Here is a 25,309-nt window from a genome sequence, read left to right as displayed (position 1 = left end):
TTGTCGGAAGAAAACCTCATGTCCATTTTTGACATTGAGTTTTTGAAATAATTTGAAAATACCGGTTACATTTTACTTTTTTTTTTTTTTTTTAAGTTTCATGATGAATGGACTAAAACAAACAAGCCAAAATGACATGGAAAAAACGTCTGGTTCCATTGACTTACAACAAAAGTAAAGTAGGTAGCCTTATGAACAGCACCCTACAGTAAAGTGTTACCAAACTTTCATCTTTGGGGAAAATCAAGCTGCTTCAGATCCGAAAACATCCACAGGTGTTTGTCCATCCTTCCACTGTGAGAAGATGACTCTGCGCCATGGGTCTGAAAGGATGTGTAGCTGTCAAGAAGAACCTCAATGAGAAAAGGAAATAGACAGAAAAGAAGGTACATTTGCAAAATCAAGCAAAGGAGCCCCTGGTGCTCTCAGATCAACAGACTGACCACTGACCAGTCCAGACCTTAAAAATCATTAAATGTGATTGCGATTATTTGGATCGTGTGAGGCAGAAAATGCAACCAACTTCTAAGACTGAACTTCGGAGAAGAAACATCCCTGCAGAGAACCTCTCAAGAACAATGGGCCTCATTCACCAATATCTGAGAATTTCCTTAAATTTGTTCTTGAGAAAGAGCCCAAGTTCACAAGTCCTCCTTGTTCTTAACCAAGATCAAATTCCAAGTAAGAACACTGCTGAATGTCAGAAGGTCATTCGTGAAAAACTGCATAAGGGGGTTTTAACCTCTTATACTCGAGCGTATACGTCGGTTTTTCCATCTGAGTTTAAACGCCCAAATCGTTAGGCAAATTATTCAGTAACTGCATGAAATGAACGTAAGATTCTTAATCCAAGATTAAGATACAGAGCAGATCACTGAAGAGATGCCTATCTGAGGTCCAGCTTATAGCTCAGATTTATGGAAAAATGGGTCATGGGTTTATCTTCCAGAAGAAAGTTAAGCTTCTTTTACTATAAATTTTTTCAATTACATCGTCTATTTCACTGGAAAGAACAGTTACAGCCTCATACGACACCCACCTTATGAAACAAGAAAATTATGAAGACTATGACGAACTATGTTTTGGAACCACCGGTGGTCCCACTGAGTTTTATACAATGTGTCCACTCACTGTCCACTCTATTAGACACTCCTACCTCGTTGGTCCACCTGGTAGATGTAAAGTCAGAGACGACAGCTCATCTGCTGCTGCACAGTTTGTGTTGGTCATCCTCTAGTCCTTCATCAGTGGTCACAGGACGCTGCCCACAGGACGCTGTTGGCTGGGTGGACTATTCTCAGTCCAGGAGCGACACTGCTGTGTCTGATCCACTCAGACCAGCGCAACACACACTAACACACCACCACTACGTCAGTGTTACTGCAGTGCTGAGAATGACCCACCACCCAAATAGTACCTGCTCTGTGAGGGTCCATGAGGGTCCTGACCACTGAAGAACAGGGTAACAGAGTATCAGAGAAACAGATGGACTACAGTCTGTAACTGTAGAACTACAGAGTGCAGCTATACAGTAAGTGGAGCTGATAAACTGGACAATGGGCGTAGAAACGAGGAGGTGGTCAGAATGTTATGTCTGCTCGGTGTAGTCTATGGGTACAAAACAGTTGAAAGGTGGTAGAATTATGCACCAAAGCGCCCACGTCTTACTTTCATAACACAATACCACTCACAATAATGTTAAAATACAGCTTGATTTAATAAAAGGATTAGACCTTTTAGAACAAGGCTTTTAGAACTAATAAATACAGTAAAACAACGCTGTAAAAAAATCACATCTCAACAGAGTGTAAGTGATGGTGATGCATAGTCCGGCACATTTAACAGTGTTTTCAACCACATACAAAAAAAAAAAAAAAAAATTTGTCTATAAATGTATGACTGAAGTAAATTAGCACTGTGGTATTATGTACCATCAGAACAAGCAAGGCTGGGTTCCTCATACCATCAAGAACGTCATGACAACATCAAACCCAAATGGAGTCCATGTCATTATGTACTAAGAATCTCATCACTAACTGACCACTATGATACCATATATTCTAACTGACCATCATAGACCATGTTCATATTTCCAACAGCTGCCAAATGACGCAACACTACTCCATAGCTGTGTTCCAGAGCCTAGGCTGCAGCCGAGGTAGTGTGGGTCCTCAGTAGGACTGTCCTATGAAGACTCCTCCTTAGTAGCCTATAGGTCACACTGGGTCAGTCCTAACGTGGCGGTGCGAGACTCGTGAGGGCACTGGTGAGAGAAAACGGATCCTCTGCTTTGAATTTATTGCTTTTTTCAGTTCTTCATGGAAATGGAGACGTTCTTATGTAGTACGATAAACTACATACATACGAATACTTCTAAATAAAATCATATATGGATGATGTGACATGGACGAACGCTTTAATTAATCAGAGATTTTACACTTTATAAGGAAACGAAGATGAATTCAAGGATTGTTTTAAAACAAGCTGCTCCAACAGCTTCGTTTTTGTGGTGTTTTTTTTCTCCTTCACATTATTTGTGCACAGAGAAATGTGGGTAACCGAAGGCCTGTAAGGATACATCTGATGCGCCCGTGAACTCACTCCAAGCATAGGCTGCATTTCTAGGCTGTATACGAAGGGTCCTTCACTTTGGAACAGCCTACTAGGATGCTGACTGCAGCCTAAGGTTTGGAACGCAGCTCATATCTTCCTGTTGCAGCAATTCAATCAAAAGACACATTTGCAGGTGTGGAAATTCACAACGAGTTTACCTGGGAAACATAAAAAAAAACAAAAAAAAAACAAAAACCTAAGCCACATAAAAATTCAGTTTAAGATGGAAAAAAAACATTAACAAAGACCACAACTTCATCTGCTTCTAACCTTCCAAATGAGCAATAACATGGAAGCAAGTCTACAGGTTTCCACTGCTCTTCGATTTCTGATACTTTTTTTCTAGATTTCTGCCTTTCTTCTGTGAAATGCTCTGTATGCATGAAGCACAATAGCTTCCTCTCATCGCTGTGAGCTTCTGCAAGAACCTCAAATGCTGGAACATCTAATGATCTCAGATCTTCGCGCCTTAACCTCGTCTGAGCTGCACATTAGGCCACTGCATGCCATTTCTCTCAGTCTCAACCAGCCAGCCTCTCCATGTGCCTCTGGTCTGTAGGTCGCCCGCTGCTGGCCGTCTATGTCCTGCGGCGCTTGGCTCCCCCGGGGCTGGACGGGTTGCCAGAGCCGAGCGTCTTGTCCGTGGTACGGTTCCTTTTCCTCTTCTCGCCCATGGCCTCCTTCGATCCTCCGCCCGACTCACCCGAGGGCCCCCTCTCCCGGTCGCGCTCTCTCTCTTTCTCTCGCCCGCTGCCCGAGCGCTCCGTCTTTACTGAAGAATTGCTGCCTGACGAAACGAAAAACAGAAAGAGACAGAGGGAAGGATCAAGAGAGGGATTAGTGTTAGTTTTGGGAAGCAGATGAAGTGCATAGAGGTTTTTTTTTGTTTTGTTTTTTAAACACACTGTCCACTCTATTAGACACTCCCTATATCGTCAGTCCACGACAGCTTGTGTTGGTCATCCTCTAGTCCTTCATCGGTGGTCACAGGACGCTGCCCACAGGACACTGTCAGCTGGATATTTTTGGTTGGTGGACTATTCTCAGTCCAACAGTGAACCTGAGGCATTTAAAAACTCCAGCAGCATTCTCTGATCCTTTGTTACCCTGTTCTTCAGTGGCCAGGACCCCCATGGACCCTCACAGAGCAGGTACTATTTGAGTGGTGGATCATTCTCAGCACTGAAAACTCCAGCTGCACTACTGTGTCTGATCCACTCGCACCAGCACAACACACACTAAACCACCACCAGCACCATGTCAGTGTTACTGCAGTGCTGAGAATGACCCACCACCCAAATAGTACCTGCTCTGTGAGGGTCCATGGGGGTCCTGACCACTGAAGAACAGGGTAACAGAGTATCAGAGAAACAGATGGACTACATTCTGTAACTGTAGAACTACAAAGTGCACCTCGTTCTTTTTATTAGCAGTATTTTTTAAATAATGATTTTGAACAGCATTATTTGCCACTGACCTAGAAAGAAAATATGATGGTCATACATTTCGCGCCAGACATTTAAAGCCAAAATGTCAACACATTTTCAGCCTAAAACTTCCAATTCCTGAGACATAGCTCTGACCAAACAGGCAGGCACCAGCTCCATTACAATGATGGTCTATTAGCCAAAACACAAGCAGAATCGTAGATGAATATTCTCCCACTGTAATACAAACAGTCCCAAGTTATGCTCCTAGTCCTGTATCGAGTCGTCTGCTTTCTTGGCAAGCTGAAAACACATTTAACTTGAAAACTGGTGAAATTCGCTTTAAAGGAATTGCTCACAAAAATCAAATTTACACACCTGTCTCCTTTTGCCAAAAATAGATGAGGTATACAAAGCTCCCAAACTTTGGAATAATCGTCCAGTCAGTGTCTGGGCCTCAGACACAGCCCCAGTCTTTAAGTCTAGGCTAAAAACCTTCTTGTTTGGTCAAGCCTTTGGTAATTAGTTTTCCCCTGTCAGATGAAAGCTGCAGATCTGTGGGTTGATGGACAGAGTATTATGGTAAACTGGGAGTATTGGTGCTGTCGCACTCACTCAGGTTTGCTGACGGTGGAGCAGAGGGGCGCTGACATCTCAGTGGGCCTCGTGACTCTGCTACCTTTCTGGTTTCTCCCTTTCAGTTAGGCTGTAATAATTTGACCTGCTGGAGTCTGTTAACAATAATCGGTGATCAGTCACTCTCTACAGAACTCACTTTCTGTGCGTTTCCTTTTCTTTGCGGAGTTGAACAGCTGCCCATCCTGTGGGTCTCGTGCTGTTGCTTCTTCTGCCTTGATCGGGTGCCCACTGCTGACCAGCCTTCTGGACCGTTTCAACCACTATTGAGCTTCACACTGTACAACGCTGTGCAAACCTCACCCTTCTGATGCTGCTGCTACTGTATAAACTCAAACTATCTAATTGACCATTGCTCCACCCGTTTTCCGTGACTTAAATAACAAAGTGAAAAAGAAATAATAATATGTCCCCTGGAAAAGGGGTGGTGTGGCCAAGGAATAATAATTTAAAAAAAAAAAAAAAAGGGAGTTTTTTCCTTGCCACTGTTGCCATTGACGACACTCATGGTGGCTTGGACACGGATTTTTCTGTAAAGCTACGTCTAGGCGTAGGGTGTCCCAATTTTTGTTGAGACGGAGGGGTCGGGCGAAGAGTTAGAGCTACATGACTCTTCAAATAGAGGTTTTTCAGAGACTCACTCAACACAGAGGGTTATAAGAAAAAAAGAAAAACCAGCAGGACCAAAGAAACCCAGAAATGTGAGAATTTTCTCCATTAAAAAAAATTTGACACCTGAAGCACCAGAATGTAACTGCTCCTCCATTTAAGGTGAAATGGGACAATTGGAACAGGAATCTGGTGAATATCTGACTTCAGTTTCACATCACTGAAGAATTAGGGGGGGGTGATAATAAATAACTGCCCCCCTCTTTGAAGGCGTATGATCCCTAAATGTAACTAAAGCCCAGCAGTGAGGAGCTGAACTTTCCCCTCCTCTGCTCCACCCGTTTTCCCCCCGTTTTGTATTAATATAATTTAAACTAATGCTGTTTGCTATCCAGTATCGAGTCTTGGTTCCTCTCAAGCTTCCTCCCTCTTGCTTTTTAGGGAGTTTTTCCTTGTAATGTCAACTGGAAAATATATCCAGTGACATCTTCTCTATGTCCAGCGATTCAAAACTCCAATTAATTCAATATAAAAGCCTTCACAGAATATATATTACAGCCTCTTTCAGTCACAGTGATCAATCCCAGCATTGTCCAGCTTTAACAGATTACTGTTATCATGCCTTCTGGAACTGCCCCCCGATCCAGCAGTTTTGGTCAGAGGTCATGGACAGGCTATCAGAGATTTTGGGCCTTGTCATCCCTTTATGTCCCATCTTAGCGCTACTTAATGACCTTTCCTCACTTTCATCATCCAATCACCTCAAACCCTTTATATTCATATCACTTACCATTGCTAAAAAAGCTTTACTGCTGAACTGGAAGGACAGAACCAAAATTTCAATAAAGCTTTGGCTTGACCTCCTCACAGATCACGGTAACCTGGAGAGACTTGCAGCAAATTTCACAAATCACACAAAACCTTTCAAGGAAACCTGGTCACAATTTTTACAATACATTGAGAGTTGATTTGATTTCTCTCTCCAAACCCATCAGGACAGGGTCTAAACCCCTACAGAGGATTTGATAACTACCCATGTTATGATTACAAAAGGGGGCATTACTTTTTTTTTTTTTGTTAAGTTTTTGCGTTTGTCTGTCCTGCATGTCCAGTTTGTCCATTGTTAAGTGTTATTGTTATCATTCTTCTTATGCTTATTACTACTAATGTTATTTCATCCTCTCTTCTTTTTTTTATATGTTTTGTTTTGCTAGGGGTGGGTGAGGGTGGGGTGGTGGTGGTGTTTGGAGGGGTGTTGGGTGGTTGTGGTGCCACATCACCTTATATCTGTATTATTATTATTATTATTATTATTAATAAATGATGAGCTGTGACTTAAATAACAAAGTGAAAAAGAAATAATAATATGTCCCCTGGAAAAGGGGTGGTGTGGCCAAGGAATAATAATTTAAAAAAAAAAAAAAAGGGAGTTTTTTCCTTGCCACTGTTGCCATTGACGACACTCATGGTGGCTTGGACACGGATTTTTCTGTAAAGCTACGTCTAGGCGTAGGGTGTCCCAATTTTTGTTGAGACGGAGGGGTCGGGCGAAGAGTTAGAGCTACATGACTCTTCAAATAGAGGTTTTTCAGAGACTCACTCAACACAGAGGGTTATAAGAAAAAAAGAAAAACCAGCAGGACCAAAGAAACCCAGAAATGTGAGAATTTTCTCCATTAAAAAAAATTTGACACCTGAAGCACCAGAATGTAACTGCTCCTCCATTTAAGGTGAAATGGGACAATTGGAACAGGAATCTGGTGAATATCTGACTTCAGTTTCACATCACTGAAGAATTAGGGGGGGGTGATAATAAATAACTGCCCCCCTCTTTGAAGGCGTATGATCCCTAAATGTAACTAAAGCCCAGCAGTGAGGAGCTGAACTTTCCCCTCCTCTGCTCCACCCGTTTTCCCCCCGTTTTGTATTAATATAATTTAAACTAATGCTGTTTGCTATCCAGTATCGAGTCTTGGTTCCTCTCAAGCTTCCTCCCTCTTGCTTTTTAGGGAGTTTTTCCTTGTAATGTCAACTGGAAAATATATCCAGTGACATCTTCTCTATGTCCAGCGATTCAAAACTCCAATTAATTCAATATAAAAGCCTTCACAGAATATATATTACAGCCTCTTTCAGTCACAGTGATCAATCCCAGCATTGTCCAGCTTTAACAGATTACTGTTATCATGCCTTCTGGAACTGCCCCCCGATCCAGCAGTTTTGGTCAGAGGTCATGGACAGGCTATCAGAGATTTTGGGCCTTGTCATCCCTTTATGTCCCATCTTAGCGCTACTTAATGACCTTTCCTCACTTTCATCATCCAATCACCTCAAACCCTTTATATTCATATCACTTACCATTGCTAAAAAAGCTTTACTGCTGAACTGGAAGGACAGAACCAAAATTTCAATAAAGCTTTGGCTTGACCTCCTCACAGATCACGGTAACCTGGAGAGACTTGCAGCAAATTTCACAAATCACACAAAACCTTTCAAGGAAACCTGGTCACAATTTTTACAATACATTGAGAGTTGATTTGATTTCTCTCTCCAAACCCATCAGGACAGGGTCTAAACCCCTACAGAGGATTTGATAACTACCCATGTTATGATTACAAAAGGGGGCATTACTTTTTTTTTTTTTGTTAAGTTTTTGCGTTTGTCTGTCCTGCATGTCCAGTTTGTCCATTGTTAAGTGTTATTGTTATCATTCTTCTTATGCTTATTACTACTAATGTTATTTCATCCTCTCTTCTTTTTTTTATATGTTTTGTTTTGCTAGGGGTGGGTGAGGGTGGGGTGGTGGTGGTGTTTGGAGGGGTGTTGGGTGGTTGTGGTGCCACATCACCTTATATCTGTATTATTATTATTATTATTATTATTAATAAATGATGAGCTGTGACTTAAATAACAAAGTGAAAAAGAAATAATAATATGTCCCCTGGAAAAGGGGTGGTGTGGCCAAGGAATAATAATTTAAAAAAAAAAAAAAAGGGAGTTTTTTCCTTGCCACTGTTGCCATTGACGACACTCATGGTGGCTTGGACACGGATTTTTCTGTAAAGCTACGTCTAGGCGTAGGGTGTCCCAATTTTTGTTGAGACGGAGGGGTCGGGCGAAGAGTTAGAGCTACATGACTCTTCAAATAGAGGTTTTTCAGAGACTCACTCAACACAGAGGGTTATAAGAAAAAAAGAAAAACCAGCAGGACCAAAGAAACCCAGAAATGTGAGAATTTTCTCCATTAAAAAAAATTTGACACCTGAAGCACCAGAATGTAACTGCTCCTCCATTTAAGGTGAAATGGGACAATTGGAACAGGAATCTGGTGAATATCTGACTTCAGTTTCACATCACTGAAGAATTAGGGGGGGGTGATAATAAATAACTGCCCCCCTCTTTGAAGGCGTATGATCCCTAAATGTAACTAAAGCCCAGCAGTGAGGAGCTGAACTTTCCCCTCCTCTGCTGTCCCTGCAGACGGGCAGGGTCGCCTACAGAGCGGCGCTAGTAGCTGTTAATTAAATCATTTTTATTTATTATTTTATTTTTATTTGAGGGTCCCATTTTGTAGGGCAAGATTTCAACCACTACCCCATGTCACCCAGTTGCAAGGGGTTAGGGTGACACTCTAAAACAAGGGGTAGAGTTAAAAAGAAGAAATGGGATTGGGCCCAAGTCTGGCCTCAGAGGACATTCAGCTACAGCTACAGCTCAACCAGCCAACCAAAATACTTCAGGCGTAAAACTTCACAAGTGAGCTCCTTGGATCAGCTTCCGATGTCACTGTTCTACAGAGACCGCACAGGGCGTTGAGCCTAAAAATAGACTGGGGTTCAAAACTATGGAACGTACTTTATTTACAGCTGTACAGACGCACTTATTAGATGTGCAGTAAAACTCTAGTTCATTAAAATGAGCTAGATTTAATGATTTTCGGTACACTGCCCTCATTTACATTAACAGCTGTTTAATTCTAAGCAGGCTACTCAGTAACCACGCTTACATGCAGCCTAATAATTTGTTAATAATCCAACCAACACCTCAAATCAGAATAGTCTAGTCCAATTAAGGCCTTTCGGAAAACAGGTTCTATCCGACTGAACGAGGTGGACAATCCTGTAAATAAAAAAAAACTGGAAAGTAAGTCTGTTCTGCATGTGTGTCGCGTCACAGTGAAGGTTTATACCGTTCAACATGGTGGAGCAGAAACTGGTCTGCAGAGGAGACGAAGTTTATGTTCTGATCTTTAAAAGACGGCGGTGGGACGGACGTCCGGCTTATGCGTCTCAGAACACGACTTATTCCTCTCGGTCTTCGTTAACAAGGACGTTTTCCTAAGTCTGACATAATTTTAAAGCCATTGAAAACACAAGCACTGCTCACTGCTGCTCATCTCACTCTGAATTGGACTCACGTGATGCTGGTCGTCATGGTAACATCTACAACAAGTGGTTCTCTACGTATGCACCTAGTCGACTGGATTACTTGCAGTGAGCATGTAAACGAAGATGTTCCATCAGATTATTGAGTAGAGTGAACATATACACACACCTCAGTCTTAATCTGTAATCGGATTGGCAAAAATCGTTTAATGTGAACACTGCCAGAATGATATCTGACTGAGTATCGGCGAGTACTAAAACACGTATACGTATATACAGTGGGTTGCAAAAGTATTCAGCCCCCTTGAACTTTTCAACCTTTTGCCACATTTCAGGCTTCAAACATAAAGATATGAAATTGATATTTTTTGTGAAGAGTCAACAACAAGTGGGACACAATCGTGAAGTGGAACGAAATTTGTTGGATATTTTAAACTTTTTTTAGAAATAAAAAACTGAAAAGTGGGGCGTGCAATATTATTCAGCCCCCTTGCTTTAATACTTTGTAGCGCCACCTTTTGCTGTGATTACAGCTGCAAGTGGCTTGGGGTACGTCTCTGTCAGTCTTGCACATCGAGAGACTGAAATTTTTGCCCATTCTTCCTTGCAAAACAGCTCGAGCTCAGTGAAGTTGGATGGAGAGCGTTTGTGAACAGCAGTTTTCAGCTCTTTCCACAGATTCTCGATTGGATTCAGGTCTGGACTTTGACTTGGCCATTCTAACACCTGGATACGTTTATTTGTGAACCATTCCATTGTAGATGTTGCTTTATGTTTTGGATCATTGTCTTGTTGGAAGATAAATCTCCGTCCCAGTCTCAGGTCTTTTGCAGACTCCAACAGGTTTTCTTCCAGAATGGTCCTGTATTTGGCTCCATCCATCTTCCCATCAATATTAACCATCTTCCCTGTCCCTGCTGAAGAAAAGTAGGCCCAAACCATGATGCTGCCACCACCATGTTTGACAGTGGGGATGGTGTGTTCAGGGTGATGAGCTGTATTGCTTTTACGCCAAACATAAGTTCGATTTTGGTTTCATCTGACCAGAGCACCTTCTTCCACATGTTTGGTGTGTCTCCCAGGTGGCTTGTGGCAAACATTAAATGAGACTTTTTATGGATATCTTTGAGAAATGGCTTTTTCTTGCCACTCTTCCATAAAGCCCAGATTTGTGCAGTGTACCACTGATCGTTGTCCTATGGACAAAGTCTCCCACCTCAGCTGTAGATCTCTGCAGTTCATCCAGAGTGATCATGGGCCTCTTGGCTGCATCTATGATCAGTCTTCTCCTTGTTTGAGCTGAAAGTTTAGAGGGACGGCCGGGTCTTGGTAGATTTGCAGTGGTCTGATGCTCCTTCCATTTCAATATGATCGCTTGCACAGTGCTCCTTGAGATGTTTAAAGCTTGGGAAATCTTTTTCTATCCAAATCCGGCTTTAAACCTCTCCACAACAGTATCTCGGACCTGCCTGGTGTGTTCCTTGGTCTTCATGATGCTCTCTGCGCTTTAAACAGAACTCTGAGACTATCACAGAGCAGGTGCATTTATACGGAGACTTGATTACACACAGGTGGATTCTATTTATCATCATCAGTCATTTAGGTCAACATTGGATCATTCAGAGATCCTCACTGAACTTCTGGAGTGAGTTTGCTGCACTGAAAGTAAAGGGGCCGAATAATATTGCACGCCCCACTTTTCAGTTTTTTATTTCTAAAAAAAGTTTAAAATATCCAATAAATTTCGTTCCACTTCACAATTGTGTCCCACTTGTTGTTGATTCTTCACAAAAAATTACAATTTCATATCTTTATGTTTGAAGCCTGAAATGTGGCAAAAGGTTGAAAAGTTCAAGGGGGCTGAATACTTTTGCAACCCACTGTAAACACGTATAACAATGTGTGTAGCAAAAGCTAACACTTGTCACCCACCCGTCTCAGCCACAACACTATCAGAGCAAATGGTCAGTTACTGTAGTCACTTCCACACACATTATATATATATATATATATATATATATATATATATATATATATATATATATACATATATACACACACACACACACACACACACACACACACACACACACATATATATATATATATATATATATATATATATATATATATATATATATATATATATATAATAAAACCCACTACCGTAGCTATGCTAGTCACAGCAGTCAGAAACACCTACACAGTCCAAATTACAGATGACCGCGCTTGGCCAAAGCACTGCAAACGCTCGGTCCTTCTGTACAAATTCACCACGCGTTCTTACGTTGCTGTGGAGGTTAAACCACTCCGTACTGAAAGAGGTGATGGAGGGCAAATTAGAGAGAGATCTACTATTATTCCAACAGCCTCAGGAGCTAAATGTGGACAGTCGAGGGGAGCGAGCTGCCTTCTCTCTCCTCTTGGAATGAAAATGCGATACCCATATTTTTATGCTGTCTTTGCGCGAGACTCAACTGCTTTTCTGCTATGACAGTTGACAGAGCACACTGGCAGTACAAGACAGCTTGGTCAGGCTTGGCTGATGTTATAGCGCCCCCTGCTTTAATGTTCCAAACGCAGCTTGTGCTTGCATCACGTTATGAAATATATACTTGTTATATGTTTTTTAAGGCAGCTATGCGTGAAACCCCATCTGCATAGCTCAAAGTGTCTGCATTCGCGTCCTAGCATGAAGTATGTTTTAGGTCTAAGACTCATTCAACCTCTTGATAGGGCTTGCCTCTATCCACACACAGCAAGACTAGATAAGGTACAACACATAAGGAGAGAGAGAGAGAGAGAGAGAGAGAGAGAGAGAGAGAGAGAGAGAGAGAGAGAGAGAGAGAGAGAGAGAGAGAGAGAGAGAGAGAGACTCAGAGGACTGCCTACAGAGGCCTTTGGTTCTGAGCTGGTCTGTACTGAGCTCAAGCTGGAGTTTTGGAACAGAGTGAAACGTTTTCTTCTGTCCATACCTTGCAAACTCCTGGCCAGCCATACTGGGACCCAGACCTTTGAAAATGAGACACAAATCACCAGGGTGAGCTGCACCGAGCTACGAGCCAAATGGGAGAACGATCCAGGAAAGAAAAAGAAGAAAAATGCAATGACGCAGATGTAAAGAGACGTCTTGCATCAGAAAGAAAGAAAGAGAATGAAAGAGAGGGCAAAGCAAAAAGGCAGAGGACAGCAATGTGGAAGAAAATGAAGGGGGGATAAAAAAAAAAATAAAAAAATAAATAAATAAAAAAAAAGAGAAAAGAGAACCTTCTTCATGTGTGGCGGAAAGATCCCTCTCTTCTTTGAACTCTTCTTTCAAGTCGTCCTCTGAGCCTACCTTCCCTGCAGCAAGAACCAAAGAAGACATTCAGTTAAGACACGGTAAATACTATATACGAAGAAACAGCCCTTAAAAATGTAGATAAATGCATCTCACCTTCTTTAACATCCTGTATTATGTCCTCAGGTAGCACGAAGGTTTTTTCTGAGTTGGGAAAGGGCAGTATTTCAGACTCATGCTGTAAAAAAAAACAAAAAAAACAAGTTAATTATTTTCTCACCGCAAATGATACTATATTCTCAATCAGGCGGTTGACTCACCAGCGCCTGCATGTCGTACATTGTCCCCAGGTGATCCCAGATGACTTTTGAAGACACCTGCCTCCCAATGTTTTGACTAAATTTATCACGAATGCAAATCATATGGAAGTGACGGTTGACCCCTGCAATAAGAGAAGAAGCAGTAAAATAGCCATAGCTATTCTGTTAACAGCTATCTAGTTCACTCAACTGCATAATACATTTACAGATGTATATAGGCGTACAATGTATATTGCTACTAACCAGTTACTGATTCATATTACAACCCCATTTCCCAAAAAGTTCATAATGTGCCAAATGTTTTCAGTGGGTGACCGTTCTGGACTGCAGACAGGCCAGCTTTGCACTCTTTCAATATGGATCAATGCTGTTGTAATACATGCAGAATGTGTTTTGTTGCTGTCTTACTGACATAAGCAAGGCCTTCCTTGAAAAAGACATTACCTGGATGGCAGCATATGTTGTCAAAACATGTATGTCATTCGGCATAAATGGTGCCTTCACAGATATAACGCACCCCTATACCATCATGAACACTGGCTTTTGAACTATGCACTGATAACAAGCCGAGTTCGTCGGATCACAGTCCACTTTAAACGAGCTTGGCCCAGAGAAGGTGGCAGCATTTCTGGATCCTGTTGATGTATAGTTTCTTCTTTGCATTTCAGTTTTAATTAGCATTTGGGAATGCAACGATGAACTCTTTTCACAGACAGTGGCTTTCAGAAGTGTTCCGGAGCCCATTCAGTGATTTCCACTACAGAATCATATCTGTTTTTAATGCAGTGCCAAAGGGCTCAAAGATCACAGCCAGCAAATACAGGTTTTGTCCCGTGCATACAAAGATTTCTCCAGATTCTCTGAGACTCAGACTCTCAGAAATGCTTTTATACCTAATCATGTTATTGACCTGTTGCCAATTAACCACCAGTTTTTTTTTTTAAATAAACATTACATTACACAACTTTACCAGTCTTTTTTCCATCTTCCAACACTTCCTAAGTCAGCTGAGATGAGCAAAATTAGCTGTATTTAACCAAATGAGCCCGACAAACCCGATATGCACCCTCCCAAATCTGACTGATGTGTGACATGCATGTATATAGCACATACAACACCACAAATGGCATTATTAACAGAAAAGGGTGGATAAAAACTGGCCTTACAGGAGTGACGTCAACTTGAAAATGGTTTACCTTGTTAGTTCATGAACCCTACAGGTCACATTCATATCAAGTCACTGAAAAGATATAATACCTCACCAGCAGTCAGCGAATAACATCATGCATCCCCTTCCCCTCTTCCATTCGCTTATTTATCTAAAGGCAGGGGCGCACAACTCCGGTGTCCAGCACAGTTTGGTGATTTACCTGCTCCAACACACCTGATTACATTTCTGTTAACTGCCAGGTTAAGTGGGTGTGTCTGAGCAGGGAAACCTCCAAACTGTGCCAGACTACAGCTCTCTATGAGGGCAGTCCTGGTCTGGAGGTTAGGGAATGAGCCCTGTGACCGGAAGGTTGCCGGTTCGATCCCCTTGACTCACAGTCCATGACTGAAGTGCCCTTGAGCAAGGCACCTAACCCCCAATTGCTCCCCGGGTGCCGTGGATAAGGCTGCCCACCACTCCAGGCAAGTGTACATGCATGTTGGTGTTTCACTGCACGGATGGGTGAAATGCAGAGGTCTAATTCCACCGTGCCAGTTCCAGTTGGCAAAAATGGTTCTAAATTCTCCAGGTCTGGAGAACCCGTGCACCCCTGATCTAAGGCCTATGTACCCCATACTGTCCTAAGGCCTCTGTGCAGAGAAAAACATGGCTTGTGAAGGGTTTGGTCATATGGGGCAGCTGAACTTAAGCATCACAGCACCAGTGAAGTTACTGTGGCAGGACCACGAGGCCTCCTCCGTCCCTGACACTGCATTTGACTTCTGTATGAACGTAACCGAGATGGGAGGTTAAACAAGCCGTTAAATGACTTTATAAAACATATTTAAACACATTTTAAGCCGTTTACAGCATCCGCACAGGCAGCCGACTGAGGGCTAAACAGATGAGGCTGAAGTAGAGTGTCTATTCTAATTCTTCCTTTCCACCTTAAATGGTGCAGCAGCGCCAGGTGCGAGAACATAACCGCTGCAGAATTTAAGGTGGACCGGAGAAAATTCCAACAAGAAGCTTCACTTCAGCTTCGCCCTCATAAGCTAACTAACTTACTCTACAACAAACTGCCTTAAAAGGTCGACTGCTGCCTGCATACGTGTGTTTTTTAAATCTTCTCGTCGTTTTTTGCATTAGATTAGCAGCACAGCTCCGTAAGTTAGCTTCGTGCTAACTGGCTAGCCGGCAAATAAATCTAACTGACTCTGGCTTCAAAGCGCTGGTTTACCAGTCCAATTAAAATGAACCTAGAAGCCCAGCTAACTATACGTGTATTTTAAAAACGTTTAATTGCACTAACTAAGTAAAATTCCTCACAACACTGGCTCCGGAAAATGTGGCCGACCACACGGCCGCCCCGTATGCGGGCTTTCGGGTTGCCGGCTGACGGACTGAAAGCTGCACTCTACACCGGGGACCGAGGCCTAGTGTGATGAGACCGTAAGAAAAATACCAAAAAATGTGTCTCACCGACAGGTTTATGACCCAGCATGGCGTGAAAAAGACACACTTCCACCTCTTGACTCCACACCACCGACTCATCAGCGGCACAACTGCCCGAATCCCCTTGCTTTTCGTCGGCTGGGACTGCTTCAGCTTCGCCCATAGTTTCTTGTGGTTGCCTTACTACGACCGAGCTGCTGCAGTTAAGAGTCCTCAAAGCCCGCCTACAGGTCCAAAACAAGCCCGGCTCCACGGGCTGCACGATATATTACATCGCAGCGGTCATTGTTAAGAGTCTGCGGTATATCGTGAACATATAAATATAAAATTACCACTTTTAAGCCCAGCAAAGGTTTCGTAATACTGCTGCAACTGCTAATTATGTCTACACTCACTGTGCCTTTAGACCTCGTACTACTCAGGGCCTGCTGTCATGTAAATACATCAAAAGTCTTATTTGCTTATATATGTAAATATGCAAATAGATATACTTCTTTTTCTACTCTCTTTAGCTTATGTCTGTGTTTTTACTTTCTGCATAGTTTAAGTGCAGTTATGTCTTGCTACTGAAACACTGCAATTGCCAGTAAAGATCGATCGACTGCCAAAAGTATTCGCTCGTCTGCCTTCACACTCATGAAACCTAGTGGTATCCCATTCTTAATCCATAGGGTCTAATATGATGTCAGCCCACCCTTTGCAGCTATACCAGCTTCAACTCTTCAGGGAAGGCTTTCCACAAGGGTTAGGAGTGTTTATGGGAATTTTTGTCTGTTCTACCAGAAACGCATTGGTGAGGTTAGACAGTGATGTTGGCCGAGAAGGTCTGGCTCACAGTCTCCGCTCTACTTCATCCCAAAGGTGTTCTATGGGGTTGAGGTCAGGACTCTGCGCAGGCCAGTTGTTCTTCCACACCAAACTGGCTCATCCGTGTCTTTATGGACCTGCTTTGTGCACTGGTGCGCAGTCATGTTGGAACAGGAAGGGGTCCCAAACTGTTCTCATAAAGTTGGGAGCATGAACTTGTCCAAGATCTCGGTCTGCTGAAGCATTAAGAGTTCCTTTCACTGGAACTAAGGGGCCGAGCCCAACTCCTGAAACACAACCCCACACCATGATCCCCCCTCCACCAAACTTTACACTTGGCACAACGCGGGCAGACAAGTACCGTTCTCCCAACCACCAAACCCAGACTCGTCCATTGGATTCCCAGATGGAGAAGCGTGATTGGTCACTCCAGAGAACACGTCTCCACTGCTCTAGAGTCCAGTGGTGGCGCTTTACACCACTGCATTCCACGCTTTGCATTGTGCTTGGTGATGTAAGGCTTGGATGCAGCTGCTCGGCCATGGAAACCCATTCCATGAAGCTCTCTACGCTGTTCTTGAGCTGATCTGAAGGCCACGTGAAGTTTGGAGGTTTGTTGCGATTGACTGCAGAAAGTTGGCGACCTCTGCGCACTATGCCCCTCAGCATCCGCTGACCCCGCTCTGTCATTTTATGTGGCCGACCACTTTGTGGCTGAGTTGCTATCGTTCCCAATCGCTTCCACTTTGTTATAATCCCACTGACAGTTGACTGTGGAATATTTAGTAGTGAGGAAATTTCACGACTGGACTTGCTGCACAGGTGGCGTCCGATCACGGCACCACGCTGGAATTCTCTGAGCTCCTGAGAGCGACCCATTCTTTCACTAATGTCTGTAGAAGCAGTCTGCAGGCCTAGGGGCTCGGCTTTATACACCTGTGGCCATGGAAGTGACTGGAACACCTGAACTCAATGATTTGGAATGGTGACTGAATACTTTTGGAAATATAGTGTATCTGTCTGTCTGTTTATGTGTCTCCCTATCTATCGACTGTTTTGTAATCAGATATGAGTGAAATATTGTGACCAATGTCTTCAGTTCATAATGTTGCTGTGGGATCTGGAACATGCTTTCTATACATGTTCGCCTGATCCATTCCAAACATGCTCAGTGAATATCTATAGTGGGCGTCATGTCTAGTAAGCGGGCCCCAGCCATGGAAGGACTGAGATGCTTGCAACATGGAGTTGTGCATTATGATGCACACACTTGAGGAGATGAATGAATGACAGCTGCCCTGAAGACGTTTTGGACATTCCCTTGTGCTACGAAAAAGTACATCTGAGGATGTTTTTTTCAGCGCAAAACATACACATCATGAAATTCATATGAATTTAGATGTGCCGCTTATGTTCCAGCTATGAAGCTGGAGTCATAGGCTAAATTTATGGGCTTGTTTACAAATTTATGTAGTTGTTGACAAAGAACAAATGCCAATTCACATAAACGGAAAAATGAAAGTCTATGTTTCATGCATACCTGAATGAATATTATAAAGGACATTAGAACATAAGCATGACAGATTAGACGATCATGAAGAAAGAACGTAGGCTTTCTTCCTAACCGCTCCGATTTCTCCATCTGCAGTGATTCTGTGTTAATATTAATAAGCCATAACATTTAGTCCACAGAACATTTCATAAGAAACATTTTTTATTTTTCAAGTTTCACCTGCAAAAACTAAAAAACCTCACTGAAATGCATGTGGCAAAAGGGTTTGTGTACCGCCTGAAATCCTGCCAATAAGTCACTTTATTGATTTAACAGTGAACTTATCAATAAACAGTCCCAGATCAATACAATACCATAGGGCTTTAAAAGCAGCACAGAACATCCTTAGCATTAAAACATCACTCCAAGTTTACCACCTTAAAATACTCAACAATAAAGTACATTTTAAACTTTGGCAAACAACCCCTTTATAAACTAGAGCTGCAACAATGAATCGATTAATCGATTAGTTGTCGACTATTGAATTAATCGCCAACTATTTTGGTAACCAATTAATCAGACCGAGTATTGTTTTTTCTTTTTTTTAAAAAGGTAAAAATTCTCAGATATCTGCTTCTTAAATTTGAATATTTTCTGGTTTCTTTACTCCTCTGTGACACCAAACTGAATATCTTTTTATGGTGTGGACAAGAAAAGTCATTTGAGGAAGTCATCTTGGGCTTCAGAAAATCCTGATCAACTTTTTTTGCACCATTTTCTGACATTTTATAGACCAAACAACTAATCGATTAATCAAGAGAATAATCATGAGATTAATCGACAATGAAAATAATCGTTAGTTGCAGCCCCACTACAAACCATGTTCAAGCAATGCCATGAATGATGTTGCTAAGTGAAAGATCTTGTTGCTTGTCGTCCACTAGCTTGTGCATATGTGCACACTGCAGTTCTTCAGACGGGCTCTCTGTGAAAGAACCCTTTGAGAAGACAACGTAGTCCCCGTTAACGTGTATCCCATGAGTCTGGCAAAGCTGAGCAGCTAGAGAACACTCCAGAGACAGAATGTCTGCTAATTTCTGGATGGGGAAACGGCAGTTTCGGCTGCTGTGTCCGTGGCTGTAGAGCAGAAGCAGATCCCTCCTGCAGGACAGCAGGTGCCGGTGGAGTGCACAGGCCTGCAAAAAGTCCAATCTCTGGGCCAGGCGGAGGAGCCGGACAGGGTTGCGTTCCATGTAGGCCCTATTGAGTGCCAGAGCCAACTGAACCGGTGAAGAGTGCCGCACCTTATGCGGTAGCTCGAGGGCGTGCTGGAGAGCACGTGGTGAACCTGGAAACACACAAAGAAGTAAAGAAGCTTTTAAAGAATGACCAGGGCTACGTTCACATTACCAGGTTGAAGTGGCACAAATCCGATTTTTTGCCCTAATGTGACTCAGATCTGATGTTTTCAGGGCTGTGTGGACACAAATCTGATCTTTTCAAATCAGACCTGAGCCACTTTCATATGTGCTTTGTGCAGTGGTGCGCAGTCATGTTGGAACAGGAAGGGGCCGTCCACAAACTGTTCCCACTAAGTTGGAAGCATAAAATTGTCCAAAATTGTCAACTTGGTTACTTTTTAGGTCTAAAAGCTGCATAATGTTTTGACAGTGCATGCAACCACCACGTCAGTGTCACTGCGGTGCTGAGAATGACACCACCTAAATAACACCTGCTCTGCGGTGGTCCTGATCACTGAAGAACAGCATAAAAGGGGGCTAACAAAGTCTGCAGAGAAACCGACGGTCTACAGTCTGTAACTGTAGAATTACAAAGTGCTCCTATATGGTCAGTGGATCTAAAAAAATACAAGACCTAATAAAGTGGCCAGTGAGTGCACATGTGGTGGGCACCTAATAAACTGGCAAATCGGTGTACATACTAACATGCCTGCATGAGCAACACGCTTACAAGCATCCCATCCACTCACCCAGATTGTAGAGCAGGCTGAGGGCCTGGAACTCGTCCTGGTGCTGGTGCTGTCCCTCACTGTAGCACTCCAGCAGCCAGCTCAGGCTCTCCTGTAGGTGTGTGTCGTTGATGTGCGGGTCGTAAAGCCTTAAAGGTTGACCACACAGTCGGTAAGAGGCGTACAGGAGGAAGCGCACCGTTCGCTCCAGCACGCTCGCGCACTCCGGCCCAGAAACACGCTGGATGACCATGTCCTGCCGCACGCTGCGCAACCGGTCAAACACAAAGCTGTAGACCTGAACAACATCCAGAGACACAATAAACCTGACCATACTCCTGATGAGCTGTAAAACTGGGAACATTGATATGAAAACAGAATCAACCTCTGAATTTAAAACCTTGTCATGTCAAAAGAAAAGACGGTCATTCTATATAGAGCCATGAACAATCAGATCCATTCACATGCATTAAACGTTCTTTGCATGGTGAAAAGGTTCTTCAGATTGGAGAATGTGTTGTGCACTATATCTCCAAACGTACTCAGGTGTTCCAATCACTTCCATGGCCACAGGTGAATAAAGCCGAGCCCCTAGGCCTGCAGACTGCTTCTACAGACATTAGTGAAAGAATGGGTCGCTCTCAGGAGCTCAGAGAATTCCAGCGTGGTGCCGTGATCGGACGCCACCTGTGCAGCAAGTCCAGTCGTGAAATTTCCTCACTACTAAATATTCCACAGTCCACTGTCAGTGGGATTATAACAAAGTGGAAGCGATTGGGAACGACAGCAGCTCAGCCACGAAGTGGTCGGCCACGTAAAATGACAGAGCGGTCAGCGGATGCTGAGGGGCATAGTGCGCAGAGGTCACCAACTTTCTGCAGAGTCAATCACTACAGACCTCCAAACTTCATGTGGACAAAATAGTTACAAAAGAACCGATTTTGTTCATACTTATGACTATTTTACCATTTTACCATCAACATTACAAACAAAACTCCATTGTGACCCCTGGTTCCCATCACTACCACTGCAAAGAAACTGGAGTCTGTTAGTGTCTCTATAATAAGCCACGCCACATCAAACCACTCTGAATGACCATGCTTACATCTCAAGGACTAAATTATTTAAGAAGTTTTGAAAAATTGGTGGAATTCCCCTTTAAAAAGTCAGGGTTGTTCACAGTGGTGGTAACTAGAAGTCAGAAGCGTATATTGCCTCTAAAAGCTCCCTCATGGAAACATGGCACAAAATGTGCTGCCTGATATTTAATAACAGTTTTGAGACAAGCTTGTGGCCTAAAACATATTTTTAAATGAATTCATAGTGGAGTGGTACATACAGGGCACTGTAAGGTAAGAAAATTTCCTTTGAAATTTCTCCTCCTCTGTGTGACTTTTGGTGAACAATATACGGGCTAATATACCGGCTACCAGACCCACATTTCAAATGAGCTTAATGTGTACGGAAGTCAATTCTACACCACTTTCAGAATAGACATCAAGACAAAGCAGCTTTGTAGAAATCCGGCTACAAACCTCTACCACATAAGCAGAAGCCAAAAGCGGTATGAAAAACCGGAAACAAGGCCCAATCCCGTATCACCCCTCAGCCCTACCACTGAGCCTTTGGCCCTCTGTTTTGTGTGTTCATGTCTAGGCATAGGGTGTCCCAATTTTTGTTGAGATAGAGGGGTATGGCGGAGTGTTGGAGATGCATGGTCCTACAAAAGGTTTTTCAGAGACTCCAAATAGAGAGTTATGAGGAAAAAAAGAAAGAAGAAAGCAAGAGACCAAAGAAACACTCCATCCATCCATCCATCCATCCATCCATTCATCCATCCATTCATTCATCCATTCATTCATCCATCCATCCATCCATCCATCCATAAAGCCGCTTCTCCCTCAGGGTTGCGGGGGGGTGCTGGAGCCTATCCCAGCGGTCATCGGGCGGAAGGCAGGATACACCCTGGACAGGTCACCAGTCCATCGAAGGGCAGACAGACAGACACAGACACTCACACCCAGGGGCAATTTAGCACGTCCAATTGGCCTGACTGCATGTCTTTGGACTGTGAGAGGAAACTGGAGAACCCGGAGGAAACCCATGCAGACACCAAAGCAACACTCAAATGTGAGAATTTTCTCTGTTAGAAAATTACAACAACCTTAACCTTATTATTGTAGTTTAATGTCGTGTTCTAGTCCAGCAGTTCTGATGCCTGAAGCACCAGAATGTCACTGCTGCTCTATTTAAGGTGGAACGGGAAAACTTGAACGGGAATCTGGAGAATATCTGACTTCAGCTTCATATCACTGAAGAATTAGGCGGTGGGTGGGGTGGGGGGGGGGGTGATAATAAATAATTGCCTACCTCTTTGAAGGTGTATGATGCCCTAAATGCCTAAATGTAACTAAAGCCCAGCAGTGAGGAGCTGAACTTTCCCCTCCACTGTAGCCACTGCAGACGGGCAGGGTCGCCTACAGAGCAGCGCCAGTAGCTGTTAATGAAGTGATGCTCTTTTTTTTAATTTAGTAGGACAAGATTTCAACCAACAAGGGGTAGGGGTAAAAAGAAGAAAATGGGATTGGGCCCAAGTCTCAAAGATGAACCGAATGGGATCCAAACTCACCTGGCTGTACCAGATAACATCAAAATAAGTTTACACATGCACCGAAGAGGCCCTCGGTTAATATATCATGAATCAAACAAAAAAAGGTATGTGAGATAAGCTCATGACTACGTAGCCCCGCAGGTGACATCCTGTGGAAATAAAAATAATGTGTGGCCACACCTTATTAACGCGTGGGAACGAGATCCTAATGCGTGGCCATGGCTTAGTAAGGTGTGGGAATGAGATCACGGCTTACCAAGTCATGGCCATGCATTAGGATCTTGTTCCCAGGCTTTGCCAAGTTGCGGCCACAACTTCATTATCTCGTACCCATGCCTTACTAAGTCGTGGTCATGCATTATTTTTATTTCTACAGGATGTCACCAGCGGGGCTCCGTACATGACTAATGTTTTAAGTCTCACTTGTGATGTAAGTCAATGGAACCGGACATTTTTCCAAGTCGTTTTGAGTTATTTCTTCTGGTCCATTCATCATGAAATTTACATACAAAGTAAAGGGCATCAGATACTTAGATCAGCATCTACACTCATCGTGAAGACATAGAGACCCACAGCTCACCTCAGTCCAGGGCTGACGCGAAGGACAGGCCGCTACGTCGTCCACCAAATAGCACACAGTCTTCAGCAGCACGTCTGGTGGCCGCAGCTCACTGGCTCTTGTTGTGTCCTTCCCGGCTGCTGGGCGGCTGTATTCCTTGACTGCACGGCAGACGTCTGCACGGGGCAGGCGGTTTCTCTCCGTGCCGGCCAGGACCTCGAAGTGGTGCAGCCGGTTCTGTGCTTCCCGCTGCCGCACCTCTGAAATGGGACACATGGTGGTGCAGGTGCCGCGAGGGGCCACATCATCTGCTTTCTCTTCTGTTTTGCAGTGTTCCTCACGCCTCCTCCCTCCAGCCTTCCTGGAGTGGGGTCTCCTGTACATGGGGCAGTTCACAAGAAGATGTTTAGAGGGTGTCCAGCTACGCCTGCTGGTTCAAATCAGCAGTTAAAGGGCAGGTTTAGTAGACAAGTTTGAGCAGGAAAAATCATCAAACCCATGACGTTGAATACAATCAAATGCAACATCATGACAGAGACTTTTAAGAAGAACCCACCTCCCCCTGACCTGTCCGGACATCTTGCAATCTTCAGTGGACTATAATGGACTACCTTTGACTATAATGGATTACAATAGACTACCATAGACTATAATGGATTACAATGGACTATAATGGACTACCATAGACTATAATGGATTACAATAGACTTCCATGGACTACCATAAACTATAATGGATTACAATGGACTACCATAGACTATAATGGATTACAATGGCCTATAATGGACTACCATAGACTATAATGGATTACAATGGACTATAATGGACTACCATAGACTATAATGGATTACAATGGACTATAATGGACTACCATAGACTATAATGGATTACAATAGACTATAATGGATTACAATAGACTTCCATGGACTACCATAAACTATAATGGATTACAATGGACTACCATAGACTATAATGGATTACAATGGCCTATAATGGACTACCATAGACTATAATGGATTACAATGGACTATAATGGACTACCATAGACTATAATGGATTACAATGGACTATAATGGACTACCATAGACTATAATGAATTACAATAGACTATAATGGATTACAATAGACTTCCATGGACTACCATAAACTATAATGGATTACAATAGACTACCGTAGACTATAATGGATTACAATAGACTACCGTAGACTATAATGGATTACAATAGACTACCGTAGACTATAATGGATTATAATCGACTACCATGGACTATAATGGACTATAATAAGCATCGTTGTTTCATGAAGTGAAGCACCCAATTATCAATAATATCAAGGTTAACTATGAGAGGCTGGCCACTATACAAAAACTCAGGTTTCTGCTTTGTAATAAAACCTGGTTCCATAAGCTGGTCAGTAAGTGAGGCTGTGTTGACATCAGTCCCAACAAACACCTCATATTTAGCGTCACAACTGCATTAAAACGTCTAAACTGGACTTACAAAGGAGTGTAAGTTACACAGTGGGTCTCTACTATAGAGATCAGGCTATAGCACAGAGACCTGCCGATTAAACTCAGCGCAGATCATTTCGAGCTGAAGTGCATTCAAAACATTTTACTGGATAAAAAAAACAATCATATCACAAACAAACGCTCACGGGCGGCTCGCGGCGCTCCTGTTCATTGGTCGGGGCAGAGGATCAAAGCAGAACGGCGCGTGGCTGTGACGTACGTTTTCGTTGTACCAGAGAGCCTGTAGAGAGGAGACCTCCCACTCTGCAACGTGATCAGGGTAACGCAAACGCTAGGGGGCGCCAACGAGCGAGTCCAAAATGAATGGGTTGATATGGAGCGTTCGCGCAAAATCACTGTGTGTAGATGTGGTCGTGTGGTTGGTGATGAACAGAGAACCTGTTGCTGTGATTGTTCCTCCTCTGGTTTTATATTCAGCTTATTTTATTTAATAGTCTATTCAGGGGGTCTTAACTTTATGTAGTA

The 25,309-nt window shown here is 43.2% G+C and overlaps 2 protein-coding genes across 6 annotated transcripts; both read right to left on the bottom strand.

Annotated features, from left to right (window-relative positions):
- Nucleotides 1-1,698: 1,698 nt before the first annotated feature.
- On the bottom strand, nucleotides 1,699-16,143 carry LOC108429307 (MRG/MORF4L binding protein). Of its 3 annotated transcripts, none has more exons than XM_037540954.1 (6): nucleotides 15,903-16,143; nucleotides 13,271-13,392; nucleotides 13,107-13,188; nucleotides 12,938-13,012; nucleotides 12,646-12,682; nucleotides 1,699-3,400 (listed from the first exon to the last, which is right to left on the bottom strand). In XM_037540954.1, exons 1-6 carry the CDS (start codon nucleotides 16,036-16,038, stop codon nucleotides 3,313-3,315), a joined length of 540 nt encoding a protein of 179 aa, XP_037396851.1. In that variant the 5' UTR covers nucleotides 16,039-16,143; the 3' UTR covers nucleotides 1,699-3,312. The 3 variants fall into 3 exon arrangements, with proteins under 3 accessions (XP_037396851.1, XP_037396850.1, XP_017556467.1); XM_037540953.1 differs by having other exon boundaries at nucleotides 1,699-3,396; nucleotides 15,903-16,136; XM_017700978.2 differs by lacking the exon at nucleotides 12,646-12,682 and having other exon boundaries at nucleotides 15,903-16,123.
- A 2,334-nt stretch (nucleotides 16,144-18,477) lies between these two features.
- Nucleotides 18,478-25,061, bottom strand: sac3d1 (SAC3 domain containing 1). 3 transcript variants are annotated; one of them, XM_017700979.2, is made up of 4 exons: nucleotides 24,970-25,061; nucleotides 23,335-23,689; nucleotides 20,165-20,441; nucleotides 18,478-19,522 (listed from the first exon to the last, which is right to left on the bottom strand). In XM_017700979.2, exons 1-4 carry the CDS (start codon nucleotides 24,993-24,995, stop codon nucleotides 19,059-19,061), a joined length of 1,122 nt encoding a protein of 373 aa, XP_017556468.1. In that variant the 5' UTR covers nucleotides 24,996-25,061; the 3' UTR covers nucleotides 18,478-19,058. The 3 variants fall into 3 exon arrangements, with proteins under 3 accessions (XP_017556468.1, XP_037396929.1, XP_037396928.1); XM_037541032.1 differs by lacking the exon at nucleotides 24,970-25,061 and adding an exon at nucleotides 24,813-24,946; XM_037541031.1 differs by lacking the exon at nucleotides 24,970-25,061 and adding an exon at nucleotides 23,870-24,796.
- Between the last annotated feature and the right edge of the window lie 248 nt (nucleotides 25,062-25,309).

Source organism: Pygocentrus nattereri, chromosome 9, assembly GCF_015220715.1.
Source record: "Pygocentrus nattereri isolate fPygNat1 chromosome 9, fPygNat1.pri, whole genome shotgun sequence".
Taxonomy (NCBI): domain Eukaryota; kingdom Metazoa; phylum Chordata; class Actinopteri; order Characiformes; family Serrasalmidae; genus Pygocentrus; species Pygocentrus nattereri.
The sequence above is the reverse complement of the archived record's forward strand: the minus strand, read 5'-3'. Positions and strand labels throughout refer to the sequence as shown.